Source organism: Mycetomoellerius zeteki, unplaced genomic scaffold (assembly GCF_001594055.1).
Source record: "Mycetomoellerius zeteki isolate Tzet28-1 unplaced genomic scaffold, Tzet1.0 scaffold31, whole genome shotgun sequence".
NCBI lineage: Eukaryota > Metazoa > Arthropoda > Insecta > Hymenoptera > Formicidae > Mycetomoellerius > Mycetomoellerius zeteki.
Genome location: NW_017257294.1, coordinates 1103835 through 1116804, shown reverse-complemented (window position 1 = coordinate 1116804; position 12970 = coordinate 1103835). Strand labels below are relative to the sequence as shown.

The window sequence follows — 12970 nt, the reverse complement described above, 5'->3', positions numbered from 1 at the left end:
TAGTAATGCCAGTGACTGCATTCGCTATTACGCATTTATAGACGCAAGTTTATAAATGTGTAATAAAAATAAAACGTTAATTTAACGTAAAAACGCACGTTTTAAGAAATCGTTGTTTCTTACAAGAAAATATACATTCTATGTTTATATGAAAAAAATAATAATAATAATTTTGTGAGAAAAAAGATTTGTTTTATATTCAAATTTAACAAAATCAAAGTATTAATCCTGAAGAGTTAGGTAAGCTTTAAAAAAACATAGAAAAGAAAGATTGTTTAATAGCCAGCGTAATCGGAATTTATTTTGGCAGGTCCACTTTGTTCGGATTTTATCGTTTGTTATATCAAATGTAATTTTCTCAAAACGTAAGAACGACGCTTTATCTATTTTCCTCTCGTTCAACAAATACAAAGAAACGGGATTCGTGGCGCGCTTTTTAAAAGTGACACGTCTTGTTGCTGCGTGACGAACGCAAACGAAACGGATGCAACCAAATTTTAGGTTCGTATCAATTGCATTCGGCTCGCCGAGTTGCTCATAGGTAGGTATTGTATACAGCGAATTGTGACCTAACGCGTCGCATTCTTCTCTCTCTCTCTCTCTCTCTCTCTCTCTCTCTCTCTCTCTATCTCATTTGATATATTTTTATCTTTATATATATATGCATACATAAATATATATATACACATATATATATGTATTTATGTATGTCGTGTTTGCATGTACAGAGCCCACGAGATGCGCTACGTGTATACGTACATATGTATACGAATATGTACAAGTCATTCAGTACGCATCCGCCGGTTTCGTTCTTCTCCCTCCCCCTCGAAGTTACACGCTAATTAGAATATATTTAATAGCCAAAAAATGCAACCCGTAAATTGACTTATAATATATGTATATATACACACACACACTCAATTAATTATATCCGCTACCTCGCGCGCGCCGTTAATCGCAATGATTACGAGTAATTAATACTTAGGTCTCTATACATAAATTGCGGGGAAATGCCGACTCGTCCACCTGATAACACCTCTCTACTCTCTATCGTGGCAACAATAAAGATCGAGATAATATCTCTCGTTTTTGGACGAAACGGTTGCAACTGAAAGCTTGGAAAAATAAAACATACAGTTGAATTATATATAATAATATGCGTAATAATTTTATATAATTTATACTATAAATAACATGCGTAATAATTTCAAATAATTTACATAATAATATGAGTAATAATTTATGTGTCGAGTATCGTAGCTGTCTCGATAAATAAGACGTTGCGCAGCGTCGAGGGGTGTTAACAGATGACGGACTTGATCAGACGACGTGTCGTATCGAGGAACAGGTCGAGGAAGGGCCGTCCGGAGTTAACGTTCTACGGGACGTCCTGTAAGTCCAGCTTTGTAGGGTATATGCGTTTCATTTCATGCTGAGACCGCATAAACTTTGTAATGAAAATGATAGTAGACACATTTTGAGCATTTGAGATTATATAAAGCTTTCTTATCCTTTTTTTTATTTTTTTTTCTCCTACAATGCTGGATTCGTGCAACATATCCTGTATGTACACATCCCATATGTACGCGATCGTATATAGAACTCCCAGTGTCTCCTTTCAGCTCCCGACTGTTTCAGTCCTTCGACTGTACAAATGTTCTTGTCAAGAGAGAGATTACTTGCGCTCAAAGTCTCGCGTTCAAATTGGAGCTTTGGCTGAAGCGTCGTCTCTGTCCTTTTTCTCTTCTTTCATTTATTTGTTTCTTTCCTTTTTCGTCGCGATCGGACCTTCCTGTGTCGCACAGCGACGCGGAAACCCTACACCGTATTCACAGAATAAAATACACGTATATAAGTAGGTACACATCGTGCCTCGACGCGTCGGTTGATATTAAATCGTAAATCTGTTTAACACGCAGAAAAAGTGTCGTGGAGCCTTCTCGTCTAGGTAGATCTATTGACCAGTTTTAAGCTCATTCCTCTCCTCCCGATAATCTCGTTCCCTACGCATAAACGAGCCGGCTTATCCTTTCTTCGCCTTCATCTCGACCATCAACTCGGAATATTTGCATTGATCGGTCTTAACTTCTACTTATATGATACACTATTGTTTCTCGCGAATGCAACGAATTAGGTAAACACGAAGTCTCACCGTTCGAGATACGACCGACCTCTCTATTTCGCTTCTTCTCTTCTTCTTCTTTTCGTTCGATCAGTAAATTTTTCGAAACGTCTTTCAACGGGAGTCCGATCGAAGCGTACGCAAGACGAACAGCTATCGGTCTTAGCCGCAGTGGAATTTCGTGTTTGCCAAACCAGAGAAATGTAAAGCGAACTCAGTCTTTGGTTGGAGCGATCCTCAAATCTCGATTCTCGACGTTTTATTTAACTTTAATGGCTATCGGATTACCTTTAACATTAATAAATTTTATATAAAAATCCATATACATCCGCTATACGTTGTTCTTAAAGCATTCCAACTAAAATAAACGGTTTTACCTCTTCTCTTTACAAATACATTCTCGAATCTTTGTTTTTCTTTTCCTCCTTTTCGTTCGCACAAAGTCGCTCGTTCTTCTCAAAATCATTTGACGGAAGAGTTATCGCTTCTTTCGTTTTCAAGGCGTCGCTAGAAATCTCGGTAGCAGCATATATACGCTGTACATACGGCGTCTCTGTTCGTGTATGTGTACGTGTATGTGTTCACGGTAAGCAGATAACGTTTATAAAAGCTAGATACTATGAATACACGAGAGCAAACAAGATGGAGAGAACGGAGGAATTTCGGTTTCACGCTCAACAGTGAATCTGAGAAAAACGAGAGAAACGACGAAGTATCTAAAGAGTATGTACAAACACGTGTCAGAAAACGGATCTCACAAAAAAAAAGAACACGTCCCGACAATGTACAGGCGAAAGTGTGAAGATCTTAACAAAATAAAAAGTCCTATCCAGGATAAAATTTCTTTATTACTCCTCCTTTCTAAAATCGTCTTGAAATTCATAAATTTTCATACACATTTCGCTGTGCGTCTACCACAACAACGTTTCTTTTTTTTTTTTTAATTACAGTTATTCAGTTAATTAATTACCTAAAAGTAAGAGATACAATAAGCGTAATTATTTTTATATGTACAATATATCTGATTTTTTTTTTATTTCATTTTATTACGATTTCAAAAAGTTTCCCTACGATTTTTGTAATCACTCGCACCATAATCTTACTCCCCCTCATTCTCGCATTACGGCTGGCGACGAATCGTTTTATGGCTCGCTACCGCGAGAGATTCCTTTGAGACCAGGCGTTCACAGATCAGAAATCAAGAATTCCTTGTTAATACCGGCGATTATACTCAATGATCAGTGTCTGCATATTTTAACTTGCAACAAATAACAATCAATTGCTGCGTAATCTTAAATTCACCATTCATTCTTGTACGCGGTTATTCTGTTTGTAATAACAACAAAAGTACAACTATCAGTATGTCAAAGAAGAATATGAGAGTCGAGTGTGACTATAAAGGGTACAAAAGTGATCTGTTTCTCTGCAAGGCACTCCGACCAAACAATCGTTCTGATCTCTCTCTCTCTCTCTCTCTCTCCCCCCCCCTCCCCTCTCTCAATATCCTGAAAAGATATTGTTAATTTGGAAAAGAGTCCAGAACACCGTGAGTGCTTATAAAAGTAAAGTATACAGTCAACAAATCATCAGTTCGATCACAAAGATAATCTCTCGTTTCTTCTATATTTTTTAATATTTTTACATTTTCACATTTTGCAATTTGATGAAGAAGACAGAAAAGCAAATGGTGTCCTATAGAAAGACTAAGAGAGGAAGAGAGCTGTTATACATGTTATCTATATGTGGAAAACTCAGGAGAGGTATTATGTTTTTTTTTAATGATAATGAATCAAGTACCGAGTTACCGAAAACGTACACGTTTTATCTAGAGGAAGTTTGTGTCGGTTAAATGTACGAGTACGATGAGATATTTTGCTCGAGTAAACTGTAGATACATTCGAGATAATTTGTTCAGTTGTATCAACAGACTCTACCTCTCGAACTTTGAGGCGAATTACATGTACACCAGTGAAGGGAACGAATGCCACTCATAATTTGATGACGTTGCTTTCTCGGAGGATAACGTTGAGATACCTGCCCAAACAGAGATTTAATGGCACGCCCGAATTTTATTAGCATGCTCGAATCTCTCAATATGCCTATAACACGTGGCAAGATTCACACGGGTTTGAATTCCGACATTCGTATCCGTATTTGTATACTCGAGAGCCATAAGAATTCTATTCTACAAATAAGAACACGTATCGAACAGCTTTTTGACGTTTACGTTTATCTACGGTACGGTAGAATACCGAGTCTGTGAGAGGACAGATAAAAGTGTGATATGAGGTGCAGTATCGTAATAGCTTGCTTCGATCTTATCTCGTTAAATTCATTTATACGGGAGAGATATAAAAAAAAGTCACGAAATAAATTCGCGTGTAGAAGAACACATGTACAGTTAATGAATCTGCCTTTAGAGACAATGAAATTTAACCGCTTGTATATCTACTTTGCCAAACACCATAGCTCTTTCCCTACATCGATAGTGGTAATTTCAGTCACTGATGTGAAAGACATAAGTATTCTTATACATTGCCCCTAGCAGGGTTGGTAAAAACCGTTTTAAACATGTTTTAAACAGTTTAAAACATGCTTAATTGTTGTTTTTATGTTTTAAACATGTTTTTTATAATACTGTTTAAAGCATTAAAAAAATATATTTGAAGCACTAAAAACATATTTAAGAAGAAACATAATGTTTTATTCTTAAAAAGAAAAACATTAGTCTTTGCCAACCCTGGCCCCCAGTGAGCTTTGTAGATTCTAACACAGTATATAATGATCCTTTCGCGCAAAAACATAAATCCAGTGATACAAGCTTTCCAAACGCAACATTATAAAGTTACATTATATTATAATTGCATATCGGTCGCGTATAATACGCGCCGACGGATATGCAGGTATCAAAATGTACATTTTGGCGATTATTGGAGAGAAAGAGGGGAAAAAAAGAAAATCGATTTTACGATTACAATGACTTAATGCTATCAAAGATTAATTGATAACAATAGCTTCAATATTTCACAGCCTGGAAGCCTTTAACGTAGTATTATATAGATGTATATATATAATATATGTATGTATATAAGGAGCATTACTATATAAAGTCGTACAATACTCGCGAACCGAATCTATATACAGTATTGAGAAAAATCGTACACTTTCGTAAGAAATTAATTAATCTACTTTCCTGTAGTGTTACTTATCTGGAAAGCGACGAGATGTAATTCGAGCATATTCTATTGTACTTACAAGCAGATTACTATACAATCTTCACCATTGCTAATGTAATGCTTTGTATCTATTTTCCATACACTGTTGCGAATGAAACTTACAGGAAACTATCCGAAATCATTTCTTTTCTAAAACAACGATTTGATTTTATTTAATTTTAGGACAAAACAATTTCTAATGATCGGACCACATATCCATGTAAAGCTTTTATATTCTCGAGTGTCTACTTTGAACGGTATAGATGTTGAGATATATAAAACTAAAAGGACTTTTTTTGTGGAATTTCAATAGTTCAATAATCAATGCTGTGTCTGAGAAAGCTTGTTGCATTATTGTGCGCCCAATTATTGTGTAATTGAACGATATTAATTTGATAAATGAGAAATTTTTAAGTCAAGATAAACATAATTAATTTACATTGCCGATTTTCGATTACGATTTTCCTTGCATTGAACGAACGAGATTGTTGCGGACTATTGTCACTAAAAACAATAGAAAAGTATTGCACGCTATATTTCGATAAGTAACTTAATGATATACACAATCTCTCTTACTTTTTTTTACAGTTAAGCTATTCGTGTAGTTAGAACCCAATTTGTGTCCTTAGGTTATATATCATTCCCTATTCTTAAAGACAAAGAAAAAAAACGAGCACTATTATTAAAAACGTTAGTGCTAATTTCAGCTAATCTGATTAGTTTCTTTCAGAATTCGTTATCTACAGAAACAATGGCAATATTTTTCACATGGCTATTGAGCGTATTTAGCGATAAATTGCTATTGATCGTTCAATGAGCAAGGAAAAAAATAATTTGAAGAATACAGAGCACGATCCCTCCGACGGAGAGAAGACAAAGAAACTTGGTACTTGCATTAGAATCCACGCATTCGCTGATTAGTGTCGCCGTAATAAAACAACTGATTGGAGGAGCAATTGTACCTAGCCGTATCGCTCTTTCACGTCAACATAGAGCAGTATATCATCATGCGTCCGATCTCCCGCCCGAAGCAGACATCATAGGCAAGGTAAGAGAATTAGCGAAGCCCCCAGTGACGTATTGGCGGCAACAGGGGTGCCGATAGCAGGCATCATGTCACTTCCATCGCCAGTGAATTTGTTTTGTTCGCCCGTACAAGCTGCTGCTGCTGCGGCTTGCTATCGCATGGCGAACTGTCCACTCCATCCACTTCCATATCCAAACTTTCACTAAAATCAAACAAATAATAAATCAGAACAAAGTTTAGAACAGTGTTTAATTAAAATTTTGTGTAAGATCGTGCCATCGCATTCCAGTTATTGAATCATCACGATGCTCCTGCTAGATCCTGCATATTTCAAGCGTTCGCGAAAGAAGATTCGTTAGCTTTTTTCCTAATTATGTAAGATTTCTAATTACATAATTGTAAGCATAATGAATTACCTATTACTATTAAGCGTAATTTCCCCGGACGTTGGGACCTGTGGCGCCTGATTTTGCGTCTGCTGTTGCTGCTTCCTCGCGAGGGTCGCCAATTTACTTTGCGTTATCAGGCCGGGTAACAGATTGGACGGCGGATGCTTCTGTGGCAGAACTAACGTGGACTGTTGGTTGTTCACAACGTGAGTGCTGTTCGTCAGATTATTAGAGTTGTTTATGTGCGGCAGCGGGCCGTTCTGGTGGCTATTGCCAAAGTTTGTGACGTTACTGCCGTTACCGCTACTGCTACTACTGCTACCACCACCGCCGCCGCATGTGGTACTCGCACTAAACACTCTAACATTTGCACTACCACCGCCACCACCACCACCGCAGCTACTACCATTCCTATTATTTGTCGGACTAGTCAAAGATTTCGAGAGAATGGAAGCAGCGGCACTATTGTTCGGCAATTGTCTGTGTTGCTGCTTGGGTTGATGATTCGATTGTGTATCGACCGCGGCACTGACACCGACAGCGCACTGCGTGGACATTGTATTCGATGCCACGATAGTTTGATTGGTCGTACACGCGACGACGGAGGACAAGGTAGGAATCGACGAAGAACTCGTAGAAGTATGTACAACACTAGAACCACTACTACATTGGATAAGCCGGGTATGCTGTGCCGCAGTAAACGGCGCGAATAGATTATTCACGAGCGGTGTCACCACAAAATGTGAACTGCCCAGCTCGCCGTCTGTCCGTGATTCGTTCACGCTGCTGTCTGAGAGACCACTGACGCACGTACTACCCGTATTACTGAGGCTCGCATCTGCAAGCTCCATGTCCGACATAGTGTCCATCACGAAGTAATCCGCGATATTGAACTCCGACGTAAATGGCGATTCATCACCCGCGCGTTCCGGCTCCACCTCGATGCATATGGACGTCGCGTCAGGTGGGAACGGGTATGGAAGCTTGGATCGAGACATTGTTGGCTCAACGTCCGAGTCCGTGTCGTCAGTACTTTCCTCGCTTGGACTATGCATCGACACAGGCGGAGTCTTTGGTCGAAAATGTAACCTGCTCAAGACAGAAATATAAATGTAACAAATACGTGATATAATTGTATAAAAGTTATTTTTCTTTCGTTGACGAGTATAAATAGTATTAAATATTCTTTGATTATAAATGTAGTTTAATAATGAATATTAAAAAAAAGCGTACCACTCTTGTTTGACGGTAGTCGTTGCTGTGGCAGTCGCGTTCGAATCCACTGTCTCGCGATTGGAATCTTGTATCGTGAAATCTAAAGTAGACCACATATCATCCATATCGGCCGTACAACGGTCTAATATTACTCTGCAAATCAAGAAAACAAACAGTCAAATAAATGTCGTTGTATCTCAACATTTATCAGGTCAATAACTATATCATACCTGCCACCACGACCAATTCTCCGTCGTGCGAAGCCAATACACCTTGGTACCGGTTTGCTAATGCTAGTCAGCGCAAACCTGTACTTTTTATCAGCAATACCGCCTTCGCTTTTATCACACCAAGGCCAATTTCCAAAACCACCTGATACAGGCTGTGCAAAGAGAAAAGTTTAAAATTCTAAGAAATCATACACACATTGACTATTTCTATCTTAACGACGTCCAATTGCAGTAACGCTTATCAAAAGAACTGTAGATTTAAATCGTAAATAATATCAATTGATCAATTCCAATCAGGCAATGATCACGATAATTAATTAACTCAACATAATTACTGTACTTATATTTAAAAAAATTAATTCAAATATGATGCATCAGAGTATTTAATTTCCGCTTAGACCAAAAACAGAATTCTTTTTCTCATTTATTTTTATCGGTCTAATTTCCACCAATAACAAAATAGAATTATATCTTGAGAAAAAATAAAAAACGTATAGTGACTTACCGGTAAATAAGAGCTATTCCTATTTCGACGAAAGGCGAATTGACCCTCGTCTGCGGTGTCTTCGTCATCGCGATCAGAGGGTAACGAGGGCTGGGAGTGTGAATGAGACGGAAGCGGGCTATCTTCATCCGAACTGATGAGCGGGTCCAGCCCGCTTCCGAGAACTCCTGGACGATTTCCTCGACCTCCACCACTACCCGTTCCGCTACGAATACCAGTGTCGTCCAAACTTCCTCCTCTGCTATCCGTTTTATGTTTCCGCTTTTTGTACTGTCTCTTTTCTTTCCTGGGCACTACTTCATCCTAAATTAAAAGAAAAATGTTAATTATACTATATAGCAGACATGTGAAGACAATATTGTTCCTTCAAAACATTCTAAAAATAAATAATCAAAGACGAACAAACGTTTTCTTTAAAGTTGATACATACTTTACAAACTTTATTTGTCCAATTTTGATGAACGCCGAACTGATTAGTAAAGAGTGGAGCAAACGCTGGTCTCGGTGCCTTTAACGCCGACACCTCTGACAATATTTGTCCACTGAAATCTTGCGCTTGATATCTGTGAAATTAATAAAATTTCCATTTACAAACACTGCATATCAAGATGTCATCATAGTTTCGTACAAACCGTTTCTCGTAAATCTCGATTGTGAGATGCAGATGTTCACGTTTTGTCTTTTCTCGGCGTTTCACCATTTCCAGAAGTGTGACTGCTCTACTAAGATCCCTACGAAGCTTCAACATTTTCTCATAGCTGGTTTCATCGTTTTTGCGATTCTTACGCGTTTGCATTTTCTCTGTACGTCGTCTGAATGCAAAATATGGATTATTGGCAGCCGAGCCAAATCGATTTTCTGTTTTAACAGTTAACAGCAAAGGATGTTGCTGTGGAAAATTTATGTTATTATTAATATTGCATTCAAGAAATTAATTCAGAAACATAGAAAATTTTATTAGTTTTATGAAGAAAAATAAGGAGAAAACTCATAGGATAAAATTTGTATACATTTCTATATTCCTATATTAATAATAAATATAATCTAAGCAATACATGTACATTAGTATGACATAACCTCAAAAGCACATTACAAAAATGTGATGCTTACAGTTTTGAGACGCTTGTTGAGCCAATAATCAAACACCGCGATAATTAAATCATCATCTTCCTTCAAAAGTGCCTTGGCTTCGTTGAGGGTAACTACCGTTTGTCCTGAACTCTTCTCCAGACGATCCATCATTTCCTCAAATTGGAGAGGAGTCAATTCCATCTTACGGCTTTGTAGCGTAACCCATTTTTCATCTTCTGAATCCATATCGTAGTCAGGTATGTCTTGTTCCATAGCAAAGGCTGTAAAATGGAGCAAATCCATTAATTATTTATCAAGGATTAATACAAATTTAAAAAATATAATAAAAACAATTTTAATATGCTCTTACGTTGCATATGTATTAATTGGCGAGGCAGCTTATAATCAGCAGGATATATCTTGTTATAAGTCTCTGCATCTGCCAGATCGGTTACTTCAGGAGTAGGAATGATTAGACCCGTACATATCGCTCTTTGAAGATGATGTTCCTATATAACAAATAGAATTATTTAATAAAAACTGTATTATATTCTCACTTATAACATAATCATCGCTGTTACACATACATAACTTTCAGAATATAATATATTTACAAAAACATTCAATATATTTAATAAGGAGCTTAAATATATCTTCAATAAAACAATCTTATCATAAGAGACTCATTTCAAACAAGTAGTTAAACATGAATATCATAATTATATATAATTTGAATATCTCTCATAATTATATATAAGCATTGTCAAATTATACATGAATCAAAGTAGAATATGAGTTTATTTGATTACTGTATCAATCGATGTTCACTTAATCTCATCTTCAATGTAATGATACATTCTACCATAGCATATATTATACAAAAAATCATGCTAGATTTAATCATTGATGAACTATTATATTAAGACACATTAAGACGTAACAAAAGATTGCAAAATTATGAATGTCTTTATTAATTTAGTACTACACAACTGCAAGTGTGCTTTCAAATTGTAAACAGTGTCTAACGCGTCGTATGTAATACAGAGTCAACAAATCGGTGCAATAGGACATCCATTTTTTAGTTTTCCTGCAGAAAGAGATTCTGGCGTATCATCGTTTCCAAGTTGGAGATTCTTGCATCTAGAAGGCATCGCCAGGACACTATCCAAGCATGAGGAAGGAAAACATTTGACATTTGGGATGTAGGAAGTCAGTGCAACATAGGGTGACGTGAGAGCTCGCGATTAACGGCGAACCAAACGTTGACATCTGTCGCAGGGAGTCGAGTCGAGGGCAGAAGGGTACAGGGAGAACGGGCGAGAATCGCAAGCGAGCTGGTAATTGCGTTAAAGGTGGAAAATTGTTAATTTTCCAAGGTACACGACAACGGGTGGGCCGCCATCTGCCGGTTGTTTACGAAATTTTACGCCGTGGGTAAGATGGCGGACGGGGAAAACATGCTGGAACGAGATGCTGGACGTTCCGACTTACGCATTCCTCCTCCTTTTCCATGCCGCTGGGCATTTGGGGCACCGCGCGGTTAATGGCCGAATAATCTGGCAGATCCGGCAGCTCCTCGGCCATGTAGATCGGCATGGGCTTGGAGGCGTCCAGGGCGCGCGCCCTGAACGACAGCTTGCTCATCCTGAGGGCGGCTGGCTCGCGCGTGTTGACAACCAAGGATGGCTGGCCGCACCGTAAGAGGCCAGTCGGGTCGGCTGGGGGGGCCTCGGGTTTCGCGGAACGCCGTGGACCTGGGCTATTGAGGCCTGGCTGGGGGCCCTGGGGCCGAATTACCCGGCACAGAGAGCGCTCAGGGCCTCATCGTTCCCCGGCCATCGCGCTGGAGCACGGTCACTCAGTCACCAAACGAGATATATCACTTTGAAAACATGTTTGCGTGACACGGTCCCTGCTCAAAGCCATCATGGCCGACGCACAGCCATTTAACACACGTTCGGCCGCCGCCGTGCAGTTCCGCGGACCGACGTGCGCAGCGCGGGAATCGCCGCCGTTGTGACGCGGCCCGCGCACGCCTATTGGCCCAAACGCTCCCGCCGTATGCCGAGTACACACCGTACTTCGCAATACTTCGTTTCACGCGGAATTCGCTCCAACGTCGCTCAACAACAAATCATACGACGATACACTCAACAAAAAAAAAAAATGTCAAAATGACGGAAAGCACGCGCACATCGACGTATTATTTAATAAAATCCGTACTCTCTTATGTCTTTATATTTGCGTCCATACAAATACAATCTCGTGCAGATTCGTGTGCGATGAACACCTATTCTGAAACAAGAGTTTACAAATACATTCTTTTGTCCAAAAAAATAAATGTAAATTGTTTCGTCAATATTTTTATGATTACGTTCTGGTGCTTCTCGTTACATTATATTTAATTATTGCGATACAAGGAGCGGGCATTTTTTTTATTGTTACAAAGAGAAACAAGATATCCTAGGCACGTTTAGTTGGTACTCTCGCGGATTCTGCGCATGCGTCGTCGCCGGTGCGGCGGGTGCTTGAAGTTAGCTACGGACCGTCGTCAAACCGCGCCAAATCCGAAATGAGCGACACTTCGCGTTGCGAGATCCATTCGTTTCGATTGCGCTCTCTGTATTTAAAATAAAGTAGAGCGTGTTCGTTTTGGGCTTCAAGGAAAGAAATATGAGAAGTTTAAGAGAAGCAATGAGGACGGAGTATTTTGCAATGAAGCAAACCGATTTGTCGCGTTTACCGACGAGGCGCTCGAAATTATCTATGCAAAACGTCGCCGTCGAACGGCGCCAAATGCGCGACGGACGCGGTGATACGTCGTCACGTGTCACCGCTTCCGCCGATTGAAAAGGGGAGGAAAGCGGAAATTAAACGGTGCGGTTATTGCACGCTTGACTCACGTAGCCCGCTCGTTGCGGAAATCGCACAGAATTCGCGACAAAGTTGGGTGTGCAACATGACGCAGGCTGTTGCTGTCCTGTCCGCGATTCCTAGGTTATCTTACCACCTGCGCTCGCGGTTGCCGAATCTGCGCATTTCGGACGTATCACCAGGTAACGGTATTTTGCACGCACACAATGCGATGCAACCGCGCCCTGGGACGCGGTCTCCCTGCTCGCCAATCGTCCCGCGTGCCGCCGATAACCCCCTCGCGACAAACACGTGTCGAATTCCCATTGCCACTGGCGGGGGG

At 39.5% G+C, this 12970-nt stretch overlaps 2 protein-coding genes across 3 annotated transcripts in view; one reads left to right on the top strand and one right to left on the bottom strand.

The window, feature by feature from the left end:
• Window positions 1-5220: 5220 nt before the first annotated feature.
• Window positions 5221-11766, bottom strand: E(Pc) (Enhancer of Polycomb). The gene is made up of 10 exons (XM_018451050.1): window positions 11266-11766; window positions 10145-10283; window positions 9814-10055; window positions 9336-9592; window positions 9134-9266; window positions 8704-9006; window positions 8199-8350; window positions 7987-8121; window positions 6781-7842; window positions 5221-6566 (listed from the first exon to the last, which is right to left on the bottom strand). The coding sequence occupies exons 1-10, from the start codon at window positions 11416-11418 to the stop codon at window positions 6449-6451; spliced, it is 2694 nt and encodes an 897-aa protein (XP_018306552.1). The 5' UTR covers window positions 11419-11766; the 3' UTR covers window positions 5221-6448.
• Window positions 11767-12624: 858 nt separating this feature from the next.
• Window positions 12625-12970, top strand: part of LOC108724638 (glyoxylate/hydroxypyruvate reductase A) — a 2350-nt gene continuing 2004 nt past the window's right edge. Inside the window, exon 1 of one of the 2 annotated variants that reach the window (XM_018451096.1) lies at window positions 12625-12830. In XM_018451096.1, coding sequence (XP_018306598.1) covers window positions 12734-12830 — 97 coding nt within the window. In that variant the 5' untranslated portion in view covers window positions 12625-12733. The remainder of the gene's footprint in view (window positions 12831-12970) is intronic. The other variant, XM_018451095.1, reaches the window with a different exon arrangement.